The following is a 26163-nucleotide window of genomic DNA, read 5'->3' as shown; positions in this document are numbered from 1 at the left end:
CTCAGAAATGGATCTCTACTTGTAGAATGTTCACTACATCAACAGTCAATTAATCTCCACAAAGCAGATCATTTTGCATTACTGAAATACTGTCTCTGTTCACAAATATCTAACTTCGTGTAAAGGTGTCATCCGTGATCGCACGTTTATACTTCCCAAAGTACCATCATCAATTAAGGCTAGTTATTTCAACATCGGAGTGGATGTGTATACTGTCAAAGGTTTGGGCATGGAGCCAGGTCGTGTACTAAGTCCCCAACTTGCTCCCGTTGCAGTAAAGATCATGAAGGCACTACCTGTACAGATGCCATTAGGTCTGCTAACTGCCACGGCGAGTACTTCTCCTCATCAAAATTCTGTCCTGTCTATCAGAAAAAATCACGAATACAGAAACTCATGTATACCAATAATATTGTTTTACACAGGAAGAGAACGCCCTAAACATAAACAATGAATAATCTATTCTAGACATCAATAAATTACATGCTATAAAACCCTATATTGGCTACACCTACTTGGGTTGTCAGACAAGATTTGAAGAGATCATCATGCGACGATGTCGCATTTGCCACTGAAGATATACACATAAATATTTGCTTAAAGGAGAGGATTCTCCGTTTTGCATCCCTTGAGATGAAAGAATCACAGTCAAGCATATCCTGCCTGACTGTGTTGAATATTCCATCACAAGGGATCAATATTCACGAACGATGAAGGATCTTTTTAGCAATATTAGTCCTCTTTTAATTCTTGTATTTTTTAAGGAATTACATTTGTTAACTCAACTGTAAATAGATAAATATTTTAAAATCGGAATATTTCATTAGTAACTCAATTCGTTAGTGGCTGTACCCTCAAAGAAGGCGGAAGTACCGTAAAATAATTGTTCTCCTGACAGGGTACATAAGTCCCAAAACATTTGATGTAAATATAAGTTTTACATTAGTTGAGGGGATGAGGTAAATCCAGTTAGGGTCCATGCGGGAAGTAAATGTTCTGTAAGTCCCAATGGTTCTTAGTATGGTGATCTACCTTCCGTTCTGGCAACGTATAGCTCATTTTTATATTGCATTGTCCTTTATACATCCACTGATTTAGGTCTAATCACTAGTTTTACATTACATTACTCAGTGATATTCTAGTTAGTTTTCTGTCCTTCGTTGACAGTTTTTACAATATAGGTGCTATTAATTCATTTGTATTTTTATAATGAATCGTTCTCGTCACGATATGGTTGCAATATTCCCGATATGACGTTGAATATTAACTTACTCACTCACTCACTCAAATAACTATTGAATCCCTGTATAACTCTGTTTCAGCTCAGCAAACTCTATAGATGTACAGCACTTTTGGGTGCGTGGAGGGTAATGGGTTAAATTAACATGGGTCTAAAAATGAAAACTGTGTCATGTTTTCATCGTTACTTTCAGATGAACATCATCAAACACATAACCGGGCCTACGTTAACACTACACTTATTGATGCCTGCAGAATAGGAGACTTGCATCAAGCTAAATACTTGTTGTCTCATGATCCTGCCAACGTCAACTCGAGAGGACAAGCTGGCAGGACGCCAGCGATGATAGCGGCAGTAGCAGGACACAGGGCATTGCTGGAATTACTTGTGGAGAAAGGGGCAAATTTGACCCTATTAGACGATGAGGATAACAATATCTTACACGTCGCCTGTATGGAGGGAAATCTGGGGATAGTGAAGTACATCCACTCGCAGAAAATCATAGACATTGAAAGTAGGGGAAGAACCGGGACAACACCTTTGATGTCAGCAGCGATGTTTGGGAAGAAGGACGTGTTTTCTTTCCTTATGAAAATAGGAGCTGATATATCAAAAGAGGATGATGATGGTGAAAATATCCTTCATGTATCCTGTCAGGGAGGAAATGTAGATATAGTGAAATATGTCCTAAAGCATAATGTTCTGTATATAAACAGTACAGATGACAAGGGCATTGCACCATTGTTGTTGGCAGCTGGTTATGGGAACAAACTTGTGTTTCACTTTCTGATAGAGAGAGGAGCTGACACCTTCACAAAGGATAGTACAAACAGAAATATTCTTCATTGGGCCTGTCGAGGAGGAAGTGTGAAGATTGTGAACTATATCATCACACAAAACATTGTTGACATTAATGGCAGCGATGAAAATAACATGACACCATTGTTGTTAGCCGCATATCATGGGAAAATAGATGTGTTTCGGTTATTGATAGAAAAAGGTGCTAATACTTTAGCAGTGAATCAGAAAAGTAGAAACAGTCTCCATCTTTCCTGCATTGGAGGACATGTGGAAACAGTGAAGTATGTTCTGAACCAAACCAGTGTGGACTTAAATAGTAAAGATTGTGAAAAAATGACTCCAGTTCTACTTGCAGCATATCATGGGAAAAGAGAACTATTTGATGTTCTTGTCAAAAACGGAGCTGATCTGTCAGTAATTGACGAGGATGGTGACAACATCCTTCATTGGGCTTGTCGAGGAGGAAATGTTAATATAGTGACTTATATCCTGATGCGAAACATTGTGGATATAAATTGCAAAGGGGATGAAGAAATGACACCAGTACTGATTGCGGCAGATCATGGAAAAAAAGAAGCATTTGATATTCTCGTGAAAAGAGGAGGTGATCTGTCAGTAATTGACGAGGATGGAGACAATATCCTTCATTTGGCTTGTCGAGGAGGACATGTTAAGATAGTCAATTATATCCTGATGCAAAACATTGTGGATATAAATGCAAAAAACAGTGGTGGAGAGACACCAGTGATGCTTGCAGCAAATAGTGGGGAAAGAGAAGTATTTGACATTCTGGTGAGGAAAGGAGCTGATCTGTCAGTAATTGACAATAATGATGACAATATCCTTCATTCGGCTTGTGGAGGAGGAAATCCTAAGATAGTGACTTATATCCTGATGCAAAACATTGTGGATATAAATTGTAAAGGGGATGAAGAAATGACACCAGTACTGATTGCGGCATATTATGCAAAACACGAAGCATTTGATATTCTCGTGAAAAAAGAAGCTGATCTGTCAGTAACTGACGGAGATGGAGACAATATCCTTCATTTGGCTTGTCGAGGAGGACATGTTAAGATAGTCAATTATATCCTGATGCAAAACATTGTGGATATAAATGCAAAAAACAGTGGTGGAGAGACACCAGTGATGCTTGCAGCATGGTGTGCGAAAGGAGAAGTATTTGATGGTCTGGTGAGGAAAGGAGCTGATCTGTCAGTAATTGACGAGGATGGTGACAACATCCTTCATTGGGCTTGTCGAGGAGGAAATGTTAAGATAGTGAATTATATCCTGATGCGAAACAGTGTGAATATAAATAGAAAAGGCCGTGGTGGATTGACACCAGTGATGCTGGCAGCATGGCGTGCGAAAAGAAAAGTATTTGATAGTCTGGTGAAAAAAAGTGCTGACCTGTCAGGATTTGGAAATTGTGGTAAGAACATCCTTCATTTGGCCTGTGAGGGAACAAATGTGGAGATAGTCAAGCGTATCCTCAGGTTACACATTGTGGATATAAACTGTAGATTTAATGAGATGACACCACTACTGTTAGCAGTAAAATATCAGCCACGCAATGTGTTTCAGTTGCTACTGGAAAGCGGAGCAGATCCTTCTTTAGTAAATAGAGATGGTGACAACGCCCTTCATTTGGCCTGTATGAGAGGGGATGAGCAGATAGTGAAGCAGGTCCTGAAGCTACACTCTCTGAACATAAACTGTAGAGGATCGAAAGGGAGGACACCACTGCTGTTAGCAGCAGAATACGATTCATACAATGTGTTTGAATTGTTAATGGAGAGTGGAGCTGATCCTTCAGCAGTTAATAGAAATGGTGACAATATCCTTCATGTGGCCTGTAAGGGAGACCGTGAGGAGATAGTGAAGCATGTCCTCAAGTTACACACTCTGGACATAAACTGTAGAGGAGATAAAGGGAAAACACCACTGCTGGTATCAGTAGAGTACAGTACATATGGCGTGTTTAAATTGCTACTAGAGGGTGGAGCGAATCTTTCAGCAGTAGATAATGATGGTAACAGCATCCTTCATTTCGCCTCTATGGGAGAAAATCAGGAAATAGTGAAGCATATCCTCAAGCTACACGTTGTCGATATAAACTGTAGAGGGTCGAAAGGGATGACACCCCTGCTTTTAGCAGCAAGGCAAAGTACATTCGGTGTGTTTGAATTGCTACTAGACAGTGGAGCAGATCCTTCAGTAGTAAATAGTGATGGTGACAATGTCCTTCATTTGGCCTGTGTACAAGGAGATGAAGACATTGTGAAATATGTACTGTCACGGTGTATGGTAGATTTAACTACAAGGAATAATCAGGGCTTTGATGCAACGGAGATAGCGAGGGAACGTGATTTCTTATCAATAACAAAGTTACTGTTACAATACTGAATATAGGCCATGTCGTGCATATGACGACTATATAGTAATGGATACATTAACCTATACCAAGACCTGTTAACAAGGATATACAGAACATTACAGATGTAGATTTAAATTGATCCAGTAAAAAAACAAAACAAATGATAGTTATTATAATAGACGCAGAACAACATGTTTGTGACATTTCCTGCCGTGATGCACAAACGTGTCCTTCGGATAACAGGCAACATCAACACATTCTTTGAAAAGATGATAACATCAAAGAGACTTCGTATCGCATTCGCTAGGGTCCATGTAGGTAGCAAAAGTTATGTAAGTCCCCGTGGTCGTTAGTGTGGTGATCTACCTTCAGTTGTTGGCAATCTATAGCCCATTTTCATATTGTATTGTCCTCTATAGTTGAACTGTTTTAGATCTGAACACTAGTTTTACATTTTATGTGATATTCTAGTTGGTTTTACTGTCCTTCGTTGACAGGCTGATGGAAAGTGGACTGAAACTTAAGTTTCCACTTAGAATCCAGTGAGTTTCTGTTCGTTTACACTGAGCTTTCACAATAACGGAAACTTCCAATTACCCACTTTCTAAGGGTTTCCGTACGGTATCCGTTACCCTCTTTCCAACAGGTTTCCCTTGAGTTACAAAAGATATAGCACTAATTAACAGATCAACATGTATAACAAAAATGTTTCCAAAAACATGCGATGGCTAACATTCACTTGCATCCATTTACAGTCATCCTCACACTGACAGAGACAAACACACCAAAGTCAGTCACTACTATTGCTAACCATATAATAACACACAGCTTGCAATACAATACAATAAGAAAATGTAATAAAGAACTCTGAAAACAAATAAAAGTGTATTTCAAAATAAATATAGGTCTATTTGAAAATAAACACAAATTAAGCCCACTCAGGGGCATCGTTGGGCGGATATCCCTCTGTCATTATGGTTTGGGTGCCTCATCCTGGCCTTCATGATGGCCTTGTAAATTGTGGATGAGTCCTGTGCAGACCTGTACGTCCTCACTTTACTGGATTCCCAGGTAAATGGGATCGAGAGCAATAAATTGGTATCTTCTTCATCACTCACAAATGGTGAAGTCTATTCCAAGGTGAGTATAGTTGAAACCTGGGGTTTTCATGCTTTTTGCACGTGTCTGAAAATCTATATGACACAAAAATCAATCAACATATAAACCTTAATGCCAAGAAGGATTATTATAATGCAAATTATTAAAAAGGAAGTTGTCATCAATTTCTTACTTGAATAATCACCCCCAACACAAATTCAGCAGTTCACACTTATCCTATTTCCTTATGAACAAGCAATCTGTTGCTCTGAAGTGACATGTAGTCACTGAAGTGTAGTAAGATGTTTATATGTTACATATCATTGACTGACATTTCTACTAATTATGGCTCACATTAATATTGTTCGCTCAATCATCTCCATCTAATTTTGTGTATAGAGACTGTAGGGATTGTGCAAATACGATGATTCTTATGTTACGATCTATGAAATAATCATCCAAATCATGCGTTACATGTCTTACAAATGTCAAAACAACAAATCCATAAATGTTTAAATGTATATGTTTGGAACATAGTATCTGTCATCAGACGTTGTGATGAGTGAGTGAGTGAGTTAATATTTAACGTCACATCGGCAATATTGCCGCCATATCGTGACGACAATGACTAATTATGAAAATACAAATGCATTGATAGCGCATATATTGCAAAACCCTATCAACGAACGACACTAAAACTAACTAGAATATCACAGAGTAGAAGGTAAAACTAGTGAAGAGACCTAAAACAATGTATCTATAGAGGAGAGTACAATATAAAAATGAGCTATAGGTTGCCAACAACTGAAGGTAGATCACCATACTAAGGACCATGGGGACTTATAGTACATTTGCTTCCTGCATGGACCCTAGTTGGATTTACATCGTCCCTTCAGCTGTTCGCAATTGAGACAAATTCTGCCATAAAGTGAAAACACATGATTAAAAGTTGGAAAACTGAAATTTACTTCAAATGTTTTGGGACTTATGTACCCTCTCAGGAGGACAATTATTTTACGGTGGTTCAACCCCCTTTGAGGGTACAGCCACCAACAATTCAAGTTACTAATTCAAATTTCCAGTCATTAAAATACATCTATTCACAGAAACATATTATTCAAAATTCAACCAAAAACTCAAGTTCTTTTAAAAAGCCTATAATTAAATGAGAATGAACGCTGGTAAAAAAGATCCTTCATTGATTTAACTGTGAAATACTTACTCCTTGTGATGGAGAATTCAACACAGTCAAGCAGAATATGCTTGACCGTGACTCTCTCATCATAAGGGATACAAAATGGAGGATCCTCACCTTTTAACAGGTACGCATGCGTATATCTAGTGTGGCCAATACGACATCGTCGTAAAATAACCTCTTCAAATCTGGACTGACAGCCCAAGTGGGTATAACCAATATAAGGTTTTATCTCATGTAATTTATTGAAACCCACTTGGGTGTCCCACGTCCTTTGCATCAGATCACGGATATAAGATCTAATGGTGGCTTTGTAATCACTATAAGGAACAAGAAGTGGTGTCACAGATTTATGGAGTGCTGCTTTCGCAGCAAGGTCAGCCAATGTGTTACCAGAAATGCCTACATGGCTGGGTAACCAACAGAAGACGATGTCGTATTGGCCAGTAGCAAGATCATTATACAATTCAATAATTTCTATTAAAAGTGGATGTTTGCAAGATATATTTTTAATAGCCTGAAGGCAAGACAGAGAATCAGAATAGATTATATATTGTTTACGTTTAGGGTGTCTTTGGATATATTTAAGAGCTGTTAATATGGCGTTAGCTTCAGCTGTAAAAATAAAACTATTATCTGGTAATCTAGAAGATATTGTTCTAGATCCAATGACAGTGGCACAAGCCACAGCGCCACCGCCCTTGGACCCATCTGTAAATAAGGGTTTGTAATTGCTATATTTATGTTTTAATTGATGATATTCTTGTTTATATTGTAAGTCATTTGTTTCTGATTTTTTAAATGATGTTAATGGTAGGTCAACTTGTGGCCTAACCAACTGCCAAGGAGGAGAAGAAAGAAGACGGGAAGGCAATATACTTTCCAGCTCAATACCAGCAGAAGAAATAAATGGTTTAATTCTGTGCCCAAGAGGTGGAACAAGAGAAGACTTTTTGTTATACAAATCCTCATAAAGGGGATTGAACACACAGTTATAGGCAGGGTTTGATTCATTAGAATATAATTTAGTAATGTATTGTAAAGACAATTTTATATGACGTTGAGTAAGAGATGGTTCATCGGCCTCAACGTAGAGACTGTCAATAGGTGAAGTTCTGAAAGATCCCAGACAAAGTGTTAAAGCTTGATGGTGGACAGAATCAAGAAGTTTAAGGTTGCTTTTGCAGGCTCCACCATATACGATGGAGCCATAATCGAGTTTCGAACGTACGAGTGATCGTTACAGGTGTAAGACGGTTGCTTGATCCCCTCCCCACTTTGAATTGGAAACGACTTTCAACAAGTCAAGAGCCTTCAGGCATTTAGTTTTAAGGGACTTGATCATCTAGAGATAGTTCCTTATGTGGTTTATATTTTCTGCAAAAATGTATGCAAATAATTTTGGATTTAGAGTGAGTGGGTGAGTTAATACTTAACGTCACATCGGCAATATCTCAGCCATATCGTGACGAGAACATTTAATACTGAAATTTTATATATATATATATATATATATATATATATATATATATATATATATATATATATATATATATATTATAAAACCTGTCAACGAAGGACAGTAAAACAACTAGAATATCACAGATGAGAATATAAAACTAGTAACTATACCTAAAACAGTTTATCTATAGAGGACAATACAATATAAAAATGGGCTATAGATTGCTAACAACTGAAAGTAGATCACCATACTAGGGACCATGGGGACTTACAGTACCTTTGCTACCTGCATGGACCCTAGCTGGATTTACATCATCCCCTCAGCCATCAGGAATTTGGGAAATCTAGCCATGCAAATAAAACGACACTTATGCTACGATTAAAAACGTGAAAGTTTGAATTTACATTGAATGTTTGTGGACTTACGTACCCTCTCAGGGGGACAATAGTTTTGCAGTACTTCAACCCCCTTTGATGATACAGCCACTAACAAGCACAGTTACAAATTTAAAATTCCAATAACAAACTATTTATCTATTTACAATTCTGTCAATAAATCTAATTCTTTTAAAATTGCAATGATTACATGAGAGCTTGTGTTATTAAAAAGATCCTTCAGAGTTGGTGGATTAAAATACTGGTCCCATGTGATGGAATGCTCGACACAGTCAAGCAGGATATGCTTGACTGTGATTCTTCCATCACAAGGGATACAAAACGGAGGATCCTCACCTTTAAGCAAATACTTATGTGTATATCTTGTGTGGCCAATACAACATCGTCGCATGATGACCTCCTCAAATCTGGACTGACAACCCAAGTAGGTGTGGCCTATATACAGTTTTATTTCATGTAATTTATTGATACCTACTTGAGTGTCCCACTTCTTCTGCACGGATATACGTTCTAATGCAAGCTTTAAAATCTGAATATGGAAGAAGAAGTGGTGTCACAGATTTGTTGAGTGCTGCCTTGGCAGCAAGATCAGCCATCACATTCCCAGAATTACCTACGTGACTGGGTAACCAACAAAAGACGATGTCGTATTGGCCAATAGCAAGAGTATTGTACAGTTCAATAATTTCAATTAAAAGTGGATGTTTACAAGAAATATATTTAATAGCCTGAAGGCAAGAAAGAGAGTCGGAATATATTATATACTGTTTACGTTTCGGGTGTCTTTGAATACATTTGAGAGCTGTTAATATGGCGTTAGGGCCTGGGGGAGAAGAATGCACTTCCAAGTTTTGTATGGCCCTAGCCTGTCTTCTCATTTGTTTCTTTTCTGTCTTCGACAATTGCGAGGGAGTTTCTCTTGTAACATTGTCTGATTCTGAGTGTTGTGTCAGTTGGACATCTGTTTGTGTTTCGGTTACTGATGTGTCTGCTTCAGAAGAAACTTGTTCCAGAATGATCTGATCATCATTCACCCAACTGATCGACGTTTGGCATTGAGTAGAAACTCTGGAAGGTTTGACAACAGGTAGAGGAGGAGAAGAAACTACAGCTGAGTAAGTAATAGACGAAGTCTGAGATGAAACAGAAACTAACCGTTTTGCTTCGTGATAAGAAACATCGTTTGTATGTTTAATTTTCAGTATTTTGGATTCTTGTTCAAAGACAGGGCAAGATTTAGATGAGGCTGCATGCTCCCCGTCACAGTTGACACAACTGTATGATTCATTTGTGCATTCAGAACTTTCATGAGTGCCACCACAACCGTAGCAAACAGAACTCTTTGCCTGACAAGACTTCGCACCATGCCCAAACCTTTGACATTTGTAACATCTGGATGGATTAGGCACGTATGCGTCCACTGCAATGTTGAAGTAACCAGCTTTAATAGACTTTGGAAAGGTCGGACAGTTAAATGTAAACAGGTAGGTATTTGTCTGTATTATAGTGTTGTCTTGCTTTTTGGTAAAACGCTTCACAGCTGTAACACCTTGGGTTTTCAGTTCAGCTACAATTTCCTCCTCACTCATAAACGAAAGACATTTCGCCCTATCTCGAACGATTCCTCTACTTGAGTTCAATGTTCTGTGCACTGATACGACAACCTGTGTATTAACAAACTGCTTAACACCGAGGAGATTGACAGATTGTTGCCTCGGAGCACATTCAACTGAAAATGAACCATTTCGAAGGCAGGTGACATTTTTCACTTCTCCGCAAGCACCTTCAATACCCTTGGAGATAGCAACTGGGTTGAGTTTCTGTGGGGTACCGTCAGCAGAAGCAACAACGATAAACCTAGGCCAAGAATCAGATTTTTCAGTCGATATTTCATCATCAGAATCAACATGTCGACGTTTGTTAGCTTTTGCAGAACCAGAGTGAATGTGGAGTGACATGATGGGATAAATACATTTGACAACTCTGCTCCCCACCCGCAATCGAGTGTCAACAAGGACGACATTACAGTGGAAACCAGCCTGTGCCACAGAGGCTACAGAGGTGTTATACTCCAGTGAATAAAGACATGAATAGCCATGATATCTAAAAGAACATATGCCAGGTTGGTTTGGCCCATGACACATTTCTCAAGAAACATAGAATTCAGGGGTCAATATCACCAGATTGGCCCATGAGCCACCGCCTTCTGGCATAGGACTCTAGGCAATTGTTATTTACAATAGAATACCCTCAATATTCAGTGTCAAAATACAATGTAAGGGATATATATTGTCAACATGTCCATGCACAGGGCATAGCGTGACCAGCCGATTGATAGAAGCGGGCCAGTTCTACCACCCGTCTAGGTGAAGTCAGGGCCAAAGTGGTGTGTTAGGCAACAGGAACACGGTTCCAGGCCCCTATTGCCCTCAACCACCAGGATTCCTTCTTCCACCGACACGGGACGCAACCCACGGCAAACAGGTTGCCCAATTTAGTCGCCTCTTACGACAAGCAATGGGGTGCTGTGGAAACATTCTGTCCCGGGTCCACACGGGACCTCAATTTATAGCCAACTTTATAAATGAAAGACAGTTTGAAGTTCGGGTTGGTTCTACCCTGTCTGATCATTATAATCAGGATCAGGGTGTTCCACAAGGCAGTATTTTGTCTGTCACACTTTTTATCATAAAGATAAATAGTTTATCAAAAGTTTGAAACGATTCAATTGATGGATCGTTATTTGTGGATGATTTTAATATTTCTTGTCGTGGGACAAATATGCATACTATTGAACGGCAGCTGCAGCTTTGTTTAAACAAAAGAAATAAATGGTGTCTTGAAAACGGCTTTAAATTTTCTAAATCCAAAACTAATTGTTTACATTTTTGCAGAAAATATAAACCACATAAGGACCCTGAACTATCTCTAGAAGGCACTCCCATCAAAGTTGTAAAGGAGGCCAAGTCCTTGGCCTAATCTGTGACTCCCATTTAATATTTCTGCCTCTTATTAAGTCCCTTAAAACTAAATGCCTGAAGGCTCTTGACTTGTTGAAAGTTGTTTCCAATTCAAAGTGGGGAGGTGATCAAGCAACCCTCTTACACCTATATCGATCACTTGTCCGTTCGAAACTCGATTATGGCTCCATCGTATATGGTAGAGCCTGCAAAAGCAACCTTAAACTTCTTGATTCTGTCCACCATCAAGGCTTAAGACTTTGTCTTGGGTCTTTCAGGACTTCACCTATTGATACTCTCTACGTTGATGCCGATGAACTATCTCTTACTCAAAGTCCTATAAAATTGTCTTTACAATATGTTACTAAAATATATTCTAATGAATCTAACCCTGACTAAAACTGTGTGTTCAATCCCCTTTATGAGGATTTGTTTAACGAAAAGTCTTCTCTTGTTCCACCTCTTGGGCACAGACTTAAACCATTTAATTCTTCGGTCGGTATTGAGCTGGAAAGTATATCGCCTTCCCGTCTTCTTTCTTCTCCTCCTTGGCCATTTGTTAGGCCACAAGTGGACCTAACATTAACATCATTTAAAAAATCAGAAACAAATGAATTACAATATAAACAAGAATATCATCGATTAAAACATAAATGTAGCAATTACAAACCCTTATTTACAGATGGATCCAAGGACGGTGGCGCAGTGGCTTGTGCAGCTGTCATTGGATCCACAACATCTTCAAGATTACCAGATAATAGTTCTATTTTTACAGCAGAAGCTAACGCCATATTAACAGCTCTCAAATATATTCAAAGACATCCCAAACGCAAATAAGATATAATCTATTCCGATTTTCTTTTTTGCCTTCAGGCTATTAAAAATATTTCCTGTAAACATCCACTTTTAATAGAAATTATTGAACTGTATAATGATCTTGCAACTGGCAAATACGACATCGTCTACTGTTGGTTACCCAGCCATGTAAGGATCTCAGTTAACACATTGGCTGACTTTGCTGCTAAAGCAGCACTCAACAAATCTGTGACACCACTGCGTATTCCTGACAGTGATTACAACGCCACCATTAGATCTTATATCCGTGATCTGATAGAAGAAGTGGGACACCCAAGTGCGTATAAGTAAATTGCATGAGATAAAACCTAATATCGGTTATACCTACTTGGGTTGTCAGTCCAGATTTGAAGAAGTTATTTTACGACGATGTCGTATTGGCCATACAAGATATACTCATGCATACCTATTGAAAGGTGAGGATCCTCCATTTTGTATCCCTTGTGATGAGAATCACAGTCCAGCATATTCTGCTTGACTGTGTTGAATTCTCCATTACAAGGAATCAGTATGTTACAGTTAAAACAATGAAGGATCTTGTTACCATCGTTAATTCCCATTTGATTATAGGTTTTTTAAAAGAAATTGATTTTTTGGTTGAATTTTGAATAGTGTGTTTCTGCAAATAGATGTATTTTAATGATTGGTAGTTTGAATTTGTAACTTGAATTGTTGGTGGCTGTACCCTTAAAGGGGGTTGAAGTATTGTAAAATTATTGTCCTTTTGAGAGGGTACGTAAGTCCAAAAACATTGATATTAAATGTAAGTCTACCAGGATTTTAATCGTAGTATTCCTGTTGTTTTAATTTTGGCTAGCATTTCGTACACTCACCAGCAGCTGAAGGGATGGTGTAAATCCAACTAGGGTCCATGCAGGTAGCAAACGTACTGTAAGTCCCCATGGTCCCTAGTATGGTGATCTACTTTCTGTTGTTAGCAATCTATAGCCTGTTTTTATATTGTATTGTCTAAATATTGATATTAGTTTTAACTTTCCATGCTAGTTTTAATTCAAATTGTGATACTGTAGTTGTTTTACTGTCTTTTGTCGACAGGTTTTATAACACACATATATTCGTTTTCAGTGTTTTGTTCCCGTCACGATATGGCTAAAATATTGCCGATGTGACGTTAAATATTAACTCACTCACTCACTCTTTTAATAAAATTTAATATGTCATCGCAAGAGACGAATGTGTGATGATTTCGATATTTAAGCAGTTTTATTAATACACCCATCAGTTAAAACTAGTTGCAGCATAGATACCTTTATAGATATCATGCAGAAATAAGCCAGTGTGATAGACAGCTTTATTCTTTGCATTCATAATGACAAAGGAGTAGCAAGGTAATAATAAAATTACAAATATAATTATCGTTAGATATATATGTATGCATCCCCTTTTAGTTGCAATATTGACACAATCTGTCATCTCTTCCATTACAGTATACCTGATCGCTTGTTTGTTTGCTAACGCCGCAATGTGCAATATTACGCCTCTCGGCAAATTATCGTCTGGACCAGATAATCCAGTGATTGAGGACATGGGCCCCGATCTACACCTAGTGGGATACGATGACATGTGTCACTCAAGTCAGCGAGTCCACCCGATCTGTTGGTAGCCTCTTACACGGGCAGCACTCACCATTTCTGATTCTCTCTAACACCCTTGGTCATTTGCTGAGTTGCATAAATTGGGAGAAGAAAGTCTATGGAGTAGGGTGATTAAAAGAACTCTCAGGCATTAACTCATGAACGACAGATTGTGTCCGTTAATTCTCCCACAGTAAGTTCGAAATCAAGCATCAGCGGAGTCATGTGTATCAGGGTGTGAATAAATCATGTTATTTGTCAGTGGAGATGTACTTCAAACAAGTTACTGTTATGGAGGCTAGTTGGTTATTCTTTAAACACGTCACTGCATTATCAACCGTTAGTTGAGCTGTCTGTGGGGACGTAGAAAGGGGAAACAGTGATGAACTTTCTACTGCTGTCAGTTCTAACGAAGTGTTTATTACTAGCTGTCTATTACTACGTGAAATGACCCGACAGCCCAGAGGTTAAAGTGTTAAAGACTGGGCTCAGAGGTAAACAATGTCAAGCCCAATTCTGCTGCCATGTAGCTCTCTCTCTCTCTCTCTCTCTCTCTCTCTCTCTCTCTCTCTCTCTCTCTCCCACTCCACTCAGAACTCCGTCAATTTACTAAAGCAGAAATCTTAAAAGGTTTCTTGTTTCGGGTACGTTCAGATAACAGATTAAAAACTTCTCACTGGCGGAAACAGAGGTGTGTGACTGTTGACATAATATTGGCCATTTATCGCGATACATCGACAACACAATATTACCATGGATAGTCTCAGCTGAGTGTGAGACGTTAGAAGGTCAATAGGCACGTGCCTTATCCCACAAGGTACCCATGTTCTGCTGAGTGAAGGTGAGACCACATGCATCACTTGCCTGTCTAGTCAAGACTCGATTATTCACAGACCACATACCCTAAATACTGCTGAGTGCGGCGTAAAACTAAACTCACTCACTCATTACCAATGCTGCTTAATTCCAACTGATTTGTGTTGGCCCTTCCATCATATATTGCTGGAGGAAAAGGAATATTTCATAATCTGCGCCCATTAATCCCTTTGGCTATTCGATAATGATTTCTTTATTCACTGAACATGGTAAAATGCTCGCCTGTAGCACATGGAAATGTTTCATCTTATATATTCATATATTAATGTCAAACTTCTTTACATAATTGATCGATGCTCATGATGTTGACCACTAGATTGTCTGGTCCAGACTCGATTAGTTAGGGAACACCGGCATAAAGGTACAATATTTATGAGTGCATCATTAAGATAAACTCACTCACTCAGATATACTGTTTATAGAGGTCAGATACATGCTAACTTTGGTAGATTTAGATTACCGGGTGTCTTCAGTGTGGTTTGTGTAGCTTGGGGTTAAAGGTATTCTCTGGAATTATAAGTTTACAGATTGACTTGACATAAAATACTATATTTTCAAACTTCTGTATCAGCAATATTCGTTTATTCACAGCTTCAGTGATTCTTTCATTCAGAATCTCCAGTATAAAGAGTCATCCCTTTATGGTTTATAGTAGGAATGGGACTGGAAATTGTCTTGCATGATCCATAGATCAAAATGTCCAATGACTGGTTATAGGTGGGCCTCAGTAACCGATGCTTGTCGTAAGAGGCGGCTAACGGCTGACTAGACTCATGCATGTTATCGTATCCCAATACTGCCTACAGATCAATGCAAATGATGCTCATCACCGAATTGTCTGGTATGGCTGAACTAGTGAGTGAGTAAGTTTAGCTTTACGCCGCACACAGCAATGTTCCAGCTACATGGGTGGTCTGTAAATAATCGAGTCTGGACCAGACAATCCAGTGATCAACAGTATGAGTATTGATTTGCGCAACTGGGAACTGATGGCAGAGAGGCTGACCACCCGGTGCCGTTATCTTAGCCTGTTGTGTCGATTTAGTCTATTTTGTTTTGATTTTGCTCACATAAGGACAGCAGTAGTGCATTCTGAAGGCGGCAGCTTACTGCTTATTGCACTCTCGCATCAGTTCGTTGTGAATTGTTAAATACTGAATACCGAGCAGTTTGAATTCCTGTAGCGGCACTAATTAGAAGTTGGCGTTTTGAACAATGAGTAATGTTCTATGGATATGCAAATTATTATTACTGATAAAGAAGTTGTTCATCTATAACTGGCACCCGTGGCGAGCCACCTCCTCGTGGTGGGTGCTGGGTCACGCCAAGAGCTCGCCAACACCCCCGTAGTGGACCCGGGGGGATATTTGGTCCACCAACCCGTTTGCCGTGGGTTGCGGCCCGTGTCGGCGGAGGAAGGGATCCTGGTGGTTGAGGGCAATAGGAGCTTGCAACCGTGTTCCTGTTGCTCAATACACCACTTTGGCCCTGACTTCGCCTAGACGGGTGGTCGAATGGGCCCGGTTCGACCAATCGGCTGGTCATGCCAAGCCCTGTGCATGGAATCTATGTATATTTATCATTGCACAAGAATAATTTGAAATTGATGTAATTTTGGTCTTGGTTTTATTTTTATAAACATGTTTGATTTGAATTCTGACGTTCAAAACTTTGCCTAGAGTCGTATGCCCAGAAGGCGATGGCTCATGGGCCAATCTGGTGGATCAATTATTCATAATTCTTCTGCTGGAGTATATCATCCGGGTATCCTTGGTGCTGCAGGCTGGAGGCCCGCTTTCTTTAGCATTGTCCTTGTGATACTCCGTGGTGGGTGGGGAGCTCGGATGATGAAACCTAAATAACTCACCATGGCTTACGAAACCCCCACTAAAAAGAGTAAACGTCCTCTTGAAAATGACCCTGTTGATGACCTCAGAACGTCTAAGCACATTGACTACTGGCCACGTTTTATTGTCATTGAGACCAAAGATAATGCACCTTTAAAGTTAAACCCTTTTGCAGTGTCTAAAGGTATTCAAGGCATTGCCGGTGATGTAAAGAACATTAGAAAATTACGTTCTGGTGCACTGTTGATCGAGTGCGCCAAAAGGCAACAGTCAACGAACCTTTTGAACACTGACACTTTCGTTGGCACTCCGGTTACTGTCACGGCCCACAAAACACTATACAAGAGCAAGGGAATCGTACGTGATCGAGATCGCTTACTGGCAGACATGTCTGAACTTGATATCGCTTCCGAAATGAAAGATCAGGGTGTATTATATGTCAAACGTTTCACAGCCCGTAAAAACAACACAACTATTCAAACTAATACCTATCTGTTTTCTTTCTCATCACCTACTGCTCCAACATCACTTAAAGCTGGATACTGTAATATCAGTGTGGAAAAGTACATTCCGAATCCCCTTCGGTGTTTCAAATGCCAAAAGTTCGGCCACGGTGTCAATACTTGCACATTGTCTGTTGTGTGTGCTCACTGCAGTGAAAAGACACACACAACAGAAGATTGTGACAGTAACGTCAAAAAATGCACCAACTGCTCAGGCGACCACTCCTCATTTTCAAAACAGTGTCCTGTTTGGAAAGAGCAAATGGAGATAAACAGAATAAAGTTTACTCAAAATATCTCCTTTTCTGAGGCAAAAAAATGGTAAAGAGGTCTGATCTTCCAGAAAGTTATGCTACAGTAGCAAAAACTTCATTGGAGTCTACCCCTAAAATAACAAAATCAGCCACAGGCTGCCAAACTACCTTGACTTTATAATAATAATATTGCACAGTGGAACTGCAGAGGATTGAGGACAAATTTACATGAATTACAGCTATTAGTCCAAGATTTTACACCTTCAGCGATATGTCTCCAAGAGACATATTTAAAACAAACAGATACATTTGACCTTCGTCAATTTAATGCATATCATTGTTTTTCACCTCCGGGTGATAGGGCCACTGACGGATCATCCGTTCTAGTCAGACAAAACGTTATTCAAAGCCATGTTTCACTTAATACTAATATGCAGGCTGTTGCAGTGAGAGTTACTTTACATGTAGCATTTACGCTATGCTCTCTTTATATTTCGCCGTCTTCGACGTTCACTAAAACTGATCTTCAAGCTCTACATGACCAGCTCCCGAAGCCCTGTATTATAATGGGAGATTTAAATGGACACAACCCACTCTGGGGTAGTGTAGCTACAAACACTAAAGGTAAGTTATTGGAGGATTTTTGTTCTGACAATGATTTATGTATTTATAATGATGGTTCCAGCACATATTTACACCCTGGTACAGGAACCTATTCTGCTCTTGACTTGTCACTCACAAATTCAGAACTACTAAATGAATTCGAATGGTCAGTCCACGATGACCTCTGTGGAAGTGACCATTTTCCTACTGTATTAAAAGCTGTAACTCCATCTGATGTTCCTCCATCATCAAGGCGAAATTTTAAAAAGGCTAACTGGGCTTTGTATGAAACACTGTGTGCTGAAAAACTTCAACCTGGGCTTTTTATTGAAGTTCCCGATGCTATTAAATACTTCTCTGATGAACTGAATTCCATAGCTGATGAGTGTATACCAATGTCCTCTGTAGTTCCACACATAAGAAAACCATGGTTCAACGATGAGTGCAAACAAGCTAGGAAGGCAAGGAAAAAAGCAGAACATTATTTCCGTCGCCATCCTATGGTGCATAATTTAAATGAATTTAAAATTATAAATGCTAAAGCACGGCGTACTTTTAAACAGAACAAACGCCAATCTTGGCAAAATTATGTATCCAAAATAAATTCTCGGACACCCATGTCCAAGGTATGGAACATGGTGCAGAAAATCAAAGGTAAAGGTACTAAATCTACTGTCCATCATCTTAAACATGGAGATCAGTTACTCACAGATAAATCTGATTTTGCAAATAAACTGGGTGAAACCCTTGCTAAACAGTCTTCCTCTTCCAACTATTTACCTAAATTCCAGCAATATCAAAAACAACAAGAAAAGAAAAGTATTAATTTCAATTCTGATAATGGGGAAGATTATAATGAAACATTTTCGATTCATGAGCTCCATACTGCTCTTGATCAAGCTCATGACACTGCTACAGGAGCTGATAACATACATTATCAACTTCTGAAGCACTTACCAGAATCCTGTTTAGAGACGCTCTTGTATATATTTGATGCTATTTGGACTTCCGGGAAATTTCCTTCTTCATGGCGTGATGCAATAGTGGTACCCATACCTAAACCTGGACGTGATCATACGGATCCGTCCAATTATCGTCCGATTTCATTGACATGCTGTGTTTGCAAGACCATGGAACGCATGATAAATAATCGACTTGTTTGGTACTTGGAAACTAATAACCTTATCACAGATATACACTGTGGTTTCCGTAAAAACAGAAGTACAGTCGATCACTTAGTTCGTTTGGAATCATTTGTAAAAAACGCATTAATTAACAAACAGCACGCTGTGTCTATCTTTTTTGATCTTGAAAAAGCATATGACACAACTTGGAAATATGGCATTTTACGAGATTTACATGGCTTCGGTTTGCGAGGTCGTTTGCCTGAATTTATAGCCAAGTTTTTAAATAACAGACAATTTCAGGTCCGTGTGGGTTCTACCCTGTCTGATCATTACAATCAGGATCAGGGTGTTCCACAAGGCAGTATTTTGTCTGTTACACTTTTTAACATAAAGATAAATAGTTTAGCAAAGGTTTTAAAGGATTCAATTGATGGATCGTTATTTGTGGATGATTTTAACATTTCCTGTCGTGGTAAAAACATGCATACTATTGAACGGCAACTGCAGTTGTGTTTAAACAAAATAAAAAAATGGTGTCTTGAAAACGGCTTTAAATTTTCTAAATCCAAAACTAATTGTATACATTTTTGCAGAAAATATAAGCCACATAAGGACCCTGAACTCTCTCTAGATGACACTCCCATCAAAGTTGTGAAGGAAGCTAAGTTCTTGGGTCTCATTTTTGACTCACACTTAACGTTTCTACCACATATTGAATCACTTAAAACTAAATGCCTGAAAGCACTTGACTTGTTGAAAGTGGTTTCAAATTCAAAATGGGGAGGGGATCAAGCTACCCTTCTCCATCTATATCGATCTCTCGTGCGTTCGAAACTCGATTATGGCTCCATTGTCTATGGTGGAGCCTGCAAAAGCAACTTAAAACTATTAGATTCAGTCCATCATCAAGGTCTAAGACTTTGTCTTGGCTCCTTTAGAACTTCACCTGTTGACAGCCTGTCTTTTGAGGCTGACGAACCATCTCTTGAGCAGCGACGTATAAAATTAGCTTTACAGTATGTAACAAAACTATATTCAAATGAGTCCAACCCTGCATATAACTGTGTTTTCAATCCCCTGTATGAGGATTTATGCAAAAAGAAATCTTCTCTTGTTCCGCCTCTTGGTTTAAGAATAAAACCACTTATTTCTGCTGCCAGCATTGAGCTGGAAAACATAGCTCCTTCCCGTCTTGTTTCTTCTCCTCCTTGGCAGTTGGTTAGGCCACAAGTTGACCTAACATTAACGACTTTTAAAAAATCAGAAACCAATGCATTACAGTATAAACAAGAATATAATCAACTGAAACATAAATATAGCAATTATAAATCCTTATTTACAGATGGGTCCAAGGACGGTGGCGCAGTTGCTTGTACCACTGTCATTGGATCTAGAACAATATCTTCTCGATTACCAGATAATAGTTCTATTTTTACAGCAGAAGCTAACGCCATATTGACAGCTCTCAAATATGTTCAAAGACACCCTAAACGTAAACAATATATAATGTATTCCTACTCTCTTTCTTGCCTTCAGGCTATTAAAAATATCTCTTGTAAACATCCACTTTTAATAGAAATTATTGAATTGTATAATACTCTTGCTACTGGCCAGTACGACATCGTCTTTTGTTGGTTACCCAGTCACGTAGGTATTTCTGGAAATGTGATGGCCGATCTTGCTGCCAAGGCGGCACTCAACAAATCTGTGACACCACTTTTTCTTCCATATTCAGATTACAAAGCTTGCATTAGAACGTATATCCGTGATCTGATGCAGAAGAAGTGGGACACTCAAGTAGGTATAAATAAATTACATGAAATTAAACCTTATATTGGTTACACCTACTTGGGTTGTCAGTCCAGATTTGAGGAGGTCATCATGCGACGATGTCGTATTGGCCACACAAGATATACACATAAATATTTGCTTAAAGGTGAGGATCCTCCGTTTTGTATCCCTTGTGATGGAAGAATCACAGTCAAGCATATCCTGCTTGACTGTGTCGAGTATTCCATCACAAGGGATCAGTATTTTAATTCACGAACTCTGAAGGATCTTTTTAATAACACAAGCTCTCATTTAATCATTGCATTTTTAAAAGAATTAGATTTATTGTCTGAATTGTAAATAGATAAATATTTTATGATTGGAAGTTTAAATTCAGAACTGTGCTTGTTAGTGGCTGTATCCTCAAAGGGGGTTGAAGTACTGTAAAACTATTGTCCCCCTGAGAGGGTACGTAAGTCCACAAACATTCAAAGTAAATTCAAACTTTCATGTTTTTAATCGTAGCATAAGTGTCTTTTTATTTGCATGGCTAGGTTTCCCAAATTGCTGCCAGCTGAGGGGATGATGTAAATCCAGCTAGGGTCCATGCAGGTAGCAAAGGTACTGTAAGTCCCCATGGTCCCTAGTATGGTGATCTACCTTCAGTTGTTAGCAATCTATAGCCCATTTTTATCTTGTATTGTCCTGTATAGATACATTGTTTTAGGTACAGTTACTAGTTTTATATTCTGATCTGTGATATTCTAGTTGTTTTACTGTCTCTTGTTGACAGGTTTTATAATAGATATATATATTTCATTTCAGTATTAAATGTTCTCGTCACGATATGGCTGAGATATTGCCGATGTGATGATAAATATTAACTCACTCACTCATCTATAGCTTTCTCCAGGCTGGTCACTTAAAATTCGGTAATGCAAAGTCAAATGCCCGTTGACACAACGACGAAGTCCGTTTATAATTATAAGTTCATTTGTACAAGGTCATTGTAATAATAAGGAAAGAATAATCCATGATGTAACATACGTGAGTGAGTGAGTTAATATTTAACGTCACATCGGTAGTATTGCAGCCATATCGTGACGAGAACATTCTTGAAAAAAGAATTTATGTATATTTATGTATATTTATTTATATATAACAATGCCCCAAACACCCCTGTCGCGTCTGGTAGAAAATCCATGGCGTCAAAGTTTGCAAAGTAACAGGTGCTCGGTTAGGCCATACAACGCAGAATTTCTGTTTTCGGTTATCTGTCCTGTTTCAGCATCTCCTACAAATGACTTTTAGCAGAATTATTCAGCACTGAGTGTTTCTGTTACTGAAACAGTGCAACAGAAGAAGCCTGATACTGGACAAGGTTAGCTCAGTGGAGGGCATAACGGGAGTGGGGGTAATACTTGATTACAAGGAGCGCTATGGTTACTTTGGTATCCGGCTCCCAGGGGTAGTTAGACTTCAGTGTGGTTGGTTGTGTGGCCTACACCTCTTGGCAGCATTTAGACAGATTGAACCAGCACAAATTAGATGGCAAGCTGAGTCACCTGTGGTACTGTTGGGGGTGTATAGAGCGAGTACCAATATTGTTAACCCCTCCCCAAGTTGTTATACAAGTACATGGGAACCGCTACGCAACGCCTTGGTCACCATCTTCGTCTACATTTCTTTATGTTTTTAGTTCTAAAGATTTAGTGCTTAAAACCGAAAACCAAATAATATTTTCTTGATGGAAACAAATGAGCTCCAACTTCTTGTGTAAAGTCCGGTGAATTTAACTGGCCAATCAGTGATGGCCATGACATATATTTCTGTCACGTGTGCTTATCAATCACTGCAGTTTTGAGCGGGACTATAAAAGAAAGCGCCTGGGTAAGTGCGCCATTTTGCTCTTTCTTTCGAAGACACGAACGTCATGTCTCGAAGGCGAAATGACCGGCGCGGCTCTCAGTGGATCGGTCTACACAGTGCAAGTGTCCATTCCTCTCCAGGTTCGCCAATCTGTTCGCTCCAAGCTCGGACAACAGTGTCATCCCAACCTTGGATCTCTTCGCAGAGTACAAGGCCAAGGTGGCAGCCTGGACTGAAGACAAGAATCTCCGTGATCTCGCCGACAGACGCCAAGCCTTCACTTCCCAGTTCCGGGTGGTCGCCATCAACTTAGTGAGTGAGTGAGTTAATATTTAACGTCACATCGGCAATATTTCAGCCATATCGTGACGAGAACATTTAATACTAAAATGAAATATATGTCTATTATAAAACCTGTCAACGAAGGACAGTAAAACAACCAGGATATCACAGAGTAGAATATAAAACTAGTAACTAGAACAGATTGGAAATTGAAATGGGAAATGTGCATACTATAAAACAACTGTCGTAAAAGGACAGTAAAACAACTAGAATATCACAGCTACGGATAAAACTAGTGTGGAACGGTAAAACTGATAGAACTATTTGGACAAGACAAGATAAAACACGGGCCATACACATCACCAGCAGCTGAAGGTAGATCACCATGCCAGGGTCCATGGGGACTTACAGTACCTTTGCTACCTGCATGGACCCTGGCTGGATTGACACCAGCGCTTCAGACACTGGCGATGATAGGACGATTTAGCCAGAATTTAAAACAACAAACACACTACGACTAAAAAGTATGGTTGAGAAAAATCGACTTTGAAAGTTTTTGGGACTTACGTACCCTCTTGGGAGGACAATAATTTTACGCTACTTCAACCTCCCTCGAGGGCACAGCCACTAACGATTGCAGTTGCTAATTTACAATACCATGCATAAAAGATATATTATCTATGTACAAAACATATTCAGAATTTATGTAGCAATTCTATTTCCTTTAAAAATTCAAGTATTAAATGATGATTAACGTTATAAAAAAGATCCTTTACAGTTTTCTCATTGAAATATTTATCCCTTGTGATGGCAAAATCAACACAATCAAGCAGGATATGCTTGACAGTGATTCTCTCATCACAAGGGATACAAAACGGAGGATCCTCACCTTTTAACAAGTGTTCGTGAGTATATCTAGTATGGCCAATGCGACATCGTCGTATAACAACCTCTTCAAATCTGGACTGACAACCCAAGTGGGTATAACCGATATAGGGCTTTATTCCATGTAATTTATTGAGACCTACTTGGGTGTCCCACTTCTTTTGCATTAGATCACGGATATATGATCTTATGACAGCCTTATAATCAGAATAGGGTATGAGAAGTGGTGTCACAGATTTGTTGAGTGCTACCTTGGCAGCACGATCGGCCAGTGTGTTACCAGAGATTCCAACATGGCTGGGTAACCAACAGAAGACGATGTCACATTAGCCAGTAGCAAGTTCATTATACAATTCAACAATGTCAGCTAAAAGTGGATGCTGAGAAGATACATTTTTAATAGCCTGGAGGCATGAAAGAGAGTCTGAATAAATGATATATTGTTTATATTTAGAGTGTTTTTTAATATAGTTTAGGGCTGTTAATATGGCATGTGCTTCTGCTGTAAAAATGGAACTGCTATTTGGTAATTTAGAAGATATTGTTCTGGATCCAATGACAGTAGCACAAGCAACTGCACCACCGTCCTTGGACCCATCTGTAAATCAGGATTTATATGTACTATACTTACTTTTTAATTGATTATATTCCTGTTTGTATTGTAAGTCATTAGTTTCGGATTTTTTATATTTACTTAATGTAAGGTCAACTTGTGGTCTAACCAGTTGCCAAGGGGGAGAAGAAAACAAGCGAGAAGGAGCTATATTATCCAGCTCAATGCCAGCAGCAGAAAGAAAAGGTTTAACTCTCAGTCCAAGAGTCGGAACAAAAGAAGACATCTTATTGTACAAATCCCCATACAGGGGATTGAAGACACTGTTATATGCAGGATTGGACTTATTTGAATACAGTTTAGTGAGATACTGTAAAGATAATTTAATACGACGGTGGCCAAGAGAAGGTTCGTCTGCTTCAACGTATAGACTGTCAACAGGAAAAGTTCGGAATGATCCAAGACAAAGTCTTAGACCTTGGTGATGGATAGAATCAAGTATTGTGAGGTTACTTTTACAGGCTCCACCATAGACAATGGAGCCGTAATCCAGTTTAGATCTGATGAGTGACCTGTATAAATGTAGGAGGGTTGTTTGGTCTCCTCCCCACTTTGTATTTGAAACGACTTTCAACAAATCGAGCTCCTTCAGGCATTTGGTTTTTAGGTATTTAATATGTGGCAGAAAGGTTAAGTGTGAGTCAAAGATGAGACCAAGGAACTTAGCTTCCTTGACAACTTTGATGGGTGCACCATTTAAAAATAAGTCAGGGTCTTTATGAGGTTTGTATTTTCTGCAGAAGTGAATGCAGTTTGTTTTAGATTGAGAAAATTTAAACCCGTTCTCAAGGCACCATTTATGAATTTTGTTGAGACAGATTTGTAACTGTCTCTCAATGATATGCAGAAGAAGTGGGACACTCAAGTAGGTATCAATAAATTACATGAAATAAAACCGTATATTGGTTACACCTACTTGGGTTGTCAGTCCAAATTTGAGGAGGTCATTTTGCGACGATGTTGCATTGCCCATACGCGGTATACACATGAGTACTTAAAAGGTGAGGATCCTCCGTTTTGCATCCCTTGTGATGAAAGAATTACAGTCAAGCATGTTTTGCTTGACTGTGTTGAATATTCCATCACAAGGGATAACTATTTTACATCACGAAGTATGAAGGATCTTTTTAGTAATGTTAGTTGTCATTTAATCATTGCGTTTTTAAAAGAATTAGATCTGTTCCAGTAAATAGATAAACATTTTGTGGCTAATCTTGCATACAGTCGCCAGCAGCTGAGGGATGATGTAAATACAGCTAGGGACCATGCAGGTAGCAGAGGTACTGTAAGTCCCCATGGCCCCTAGTATGGTGATCTACCCTCTGTTGTTGGCGATCTATGGCCAAATAGTGTACTGTCCAAATAATGATACTATTACTTTTTTGAGTTTCCACACTAGTCTTTATAATAGCTGTGATAGTCTAGTGGTTTTACTGTCCTTCGTCGACAGGTTCTTCATAATATACATATATATTCTTTTTGTTACGTATGTTCTCGTCACGATATGGCTGCAATATTGCCGATGTGACGTTAAATATTAAGTCACTCACTCA

At 39.0% G+C, this 26163-nt stretch overlaps 1 protein-coding gene across 1 annotated transcript in view; it reads left to right on the top strand.

The window, feature by feature from the left end:
• Positions 1–229: 229 nt before the first annotated feature.
• The window catches only part of LOC137259441 (serine/threonine-protein phosphatase 6 regulatory ankyrin repeat subunit B-like), a 47483-nt gene continuing 21549 nt past the window's right edge, over positions 230–26163 (top strand). The window contains exons 1-4 of the mRNA XM_067797097.1: positions 230–335; positions 1434–4333; positions 22313–22443; positions 22971–23146. Coding sequence (XP_067653198.1) covers positions 230–335; positions 1434–4333; positions 22313–22443; positions 22971–23146 — 3313 coding nt within the window. The remainder of the gene's footprint in view (positions 336–1433; positions 4334–22312; positions 22444–22970; positions 23147–26163) is intronic.

The sequence above is a fragment of the Haliotis asinina genome, chromosome 13, assembly GCF_037392515.1.
Source record: "Haliotis asinina isolate JCU_RB_2024 chromosome 13, JCU_Hal_asi_v2, whole genome shotgun sequence".
Classification (NCBI taxonomy): domain Eukaryota; kingdom Metazoa; phylum Mollusca; class Gastropoda; order Lepetellida; family Haliotidae; genus Haliotis; species Haliotis asinina.
Note: the sequence above shows the minus strand (reverse complement) of the source record. Positions and strands in the feature narration are given on the sequence as shown.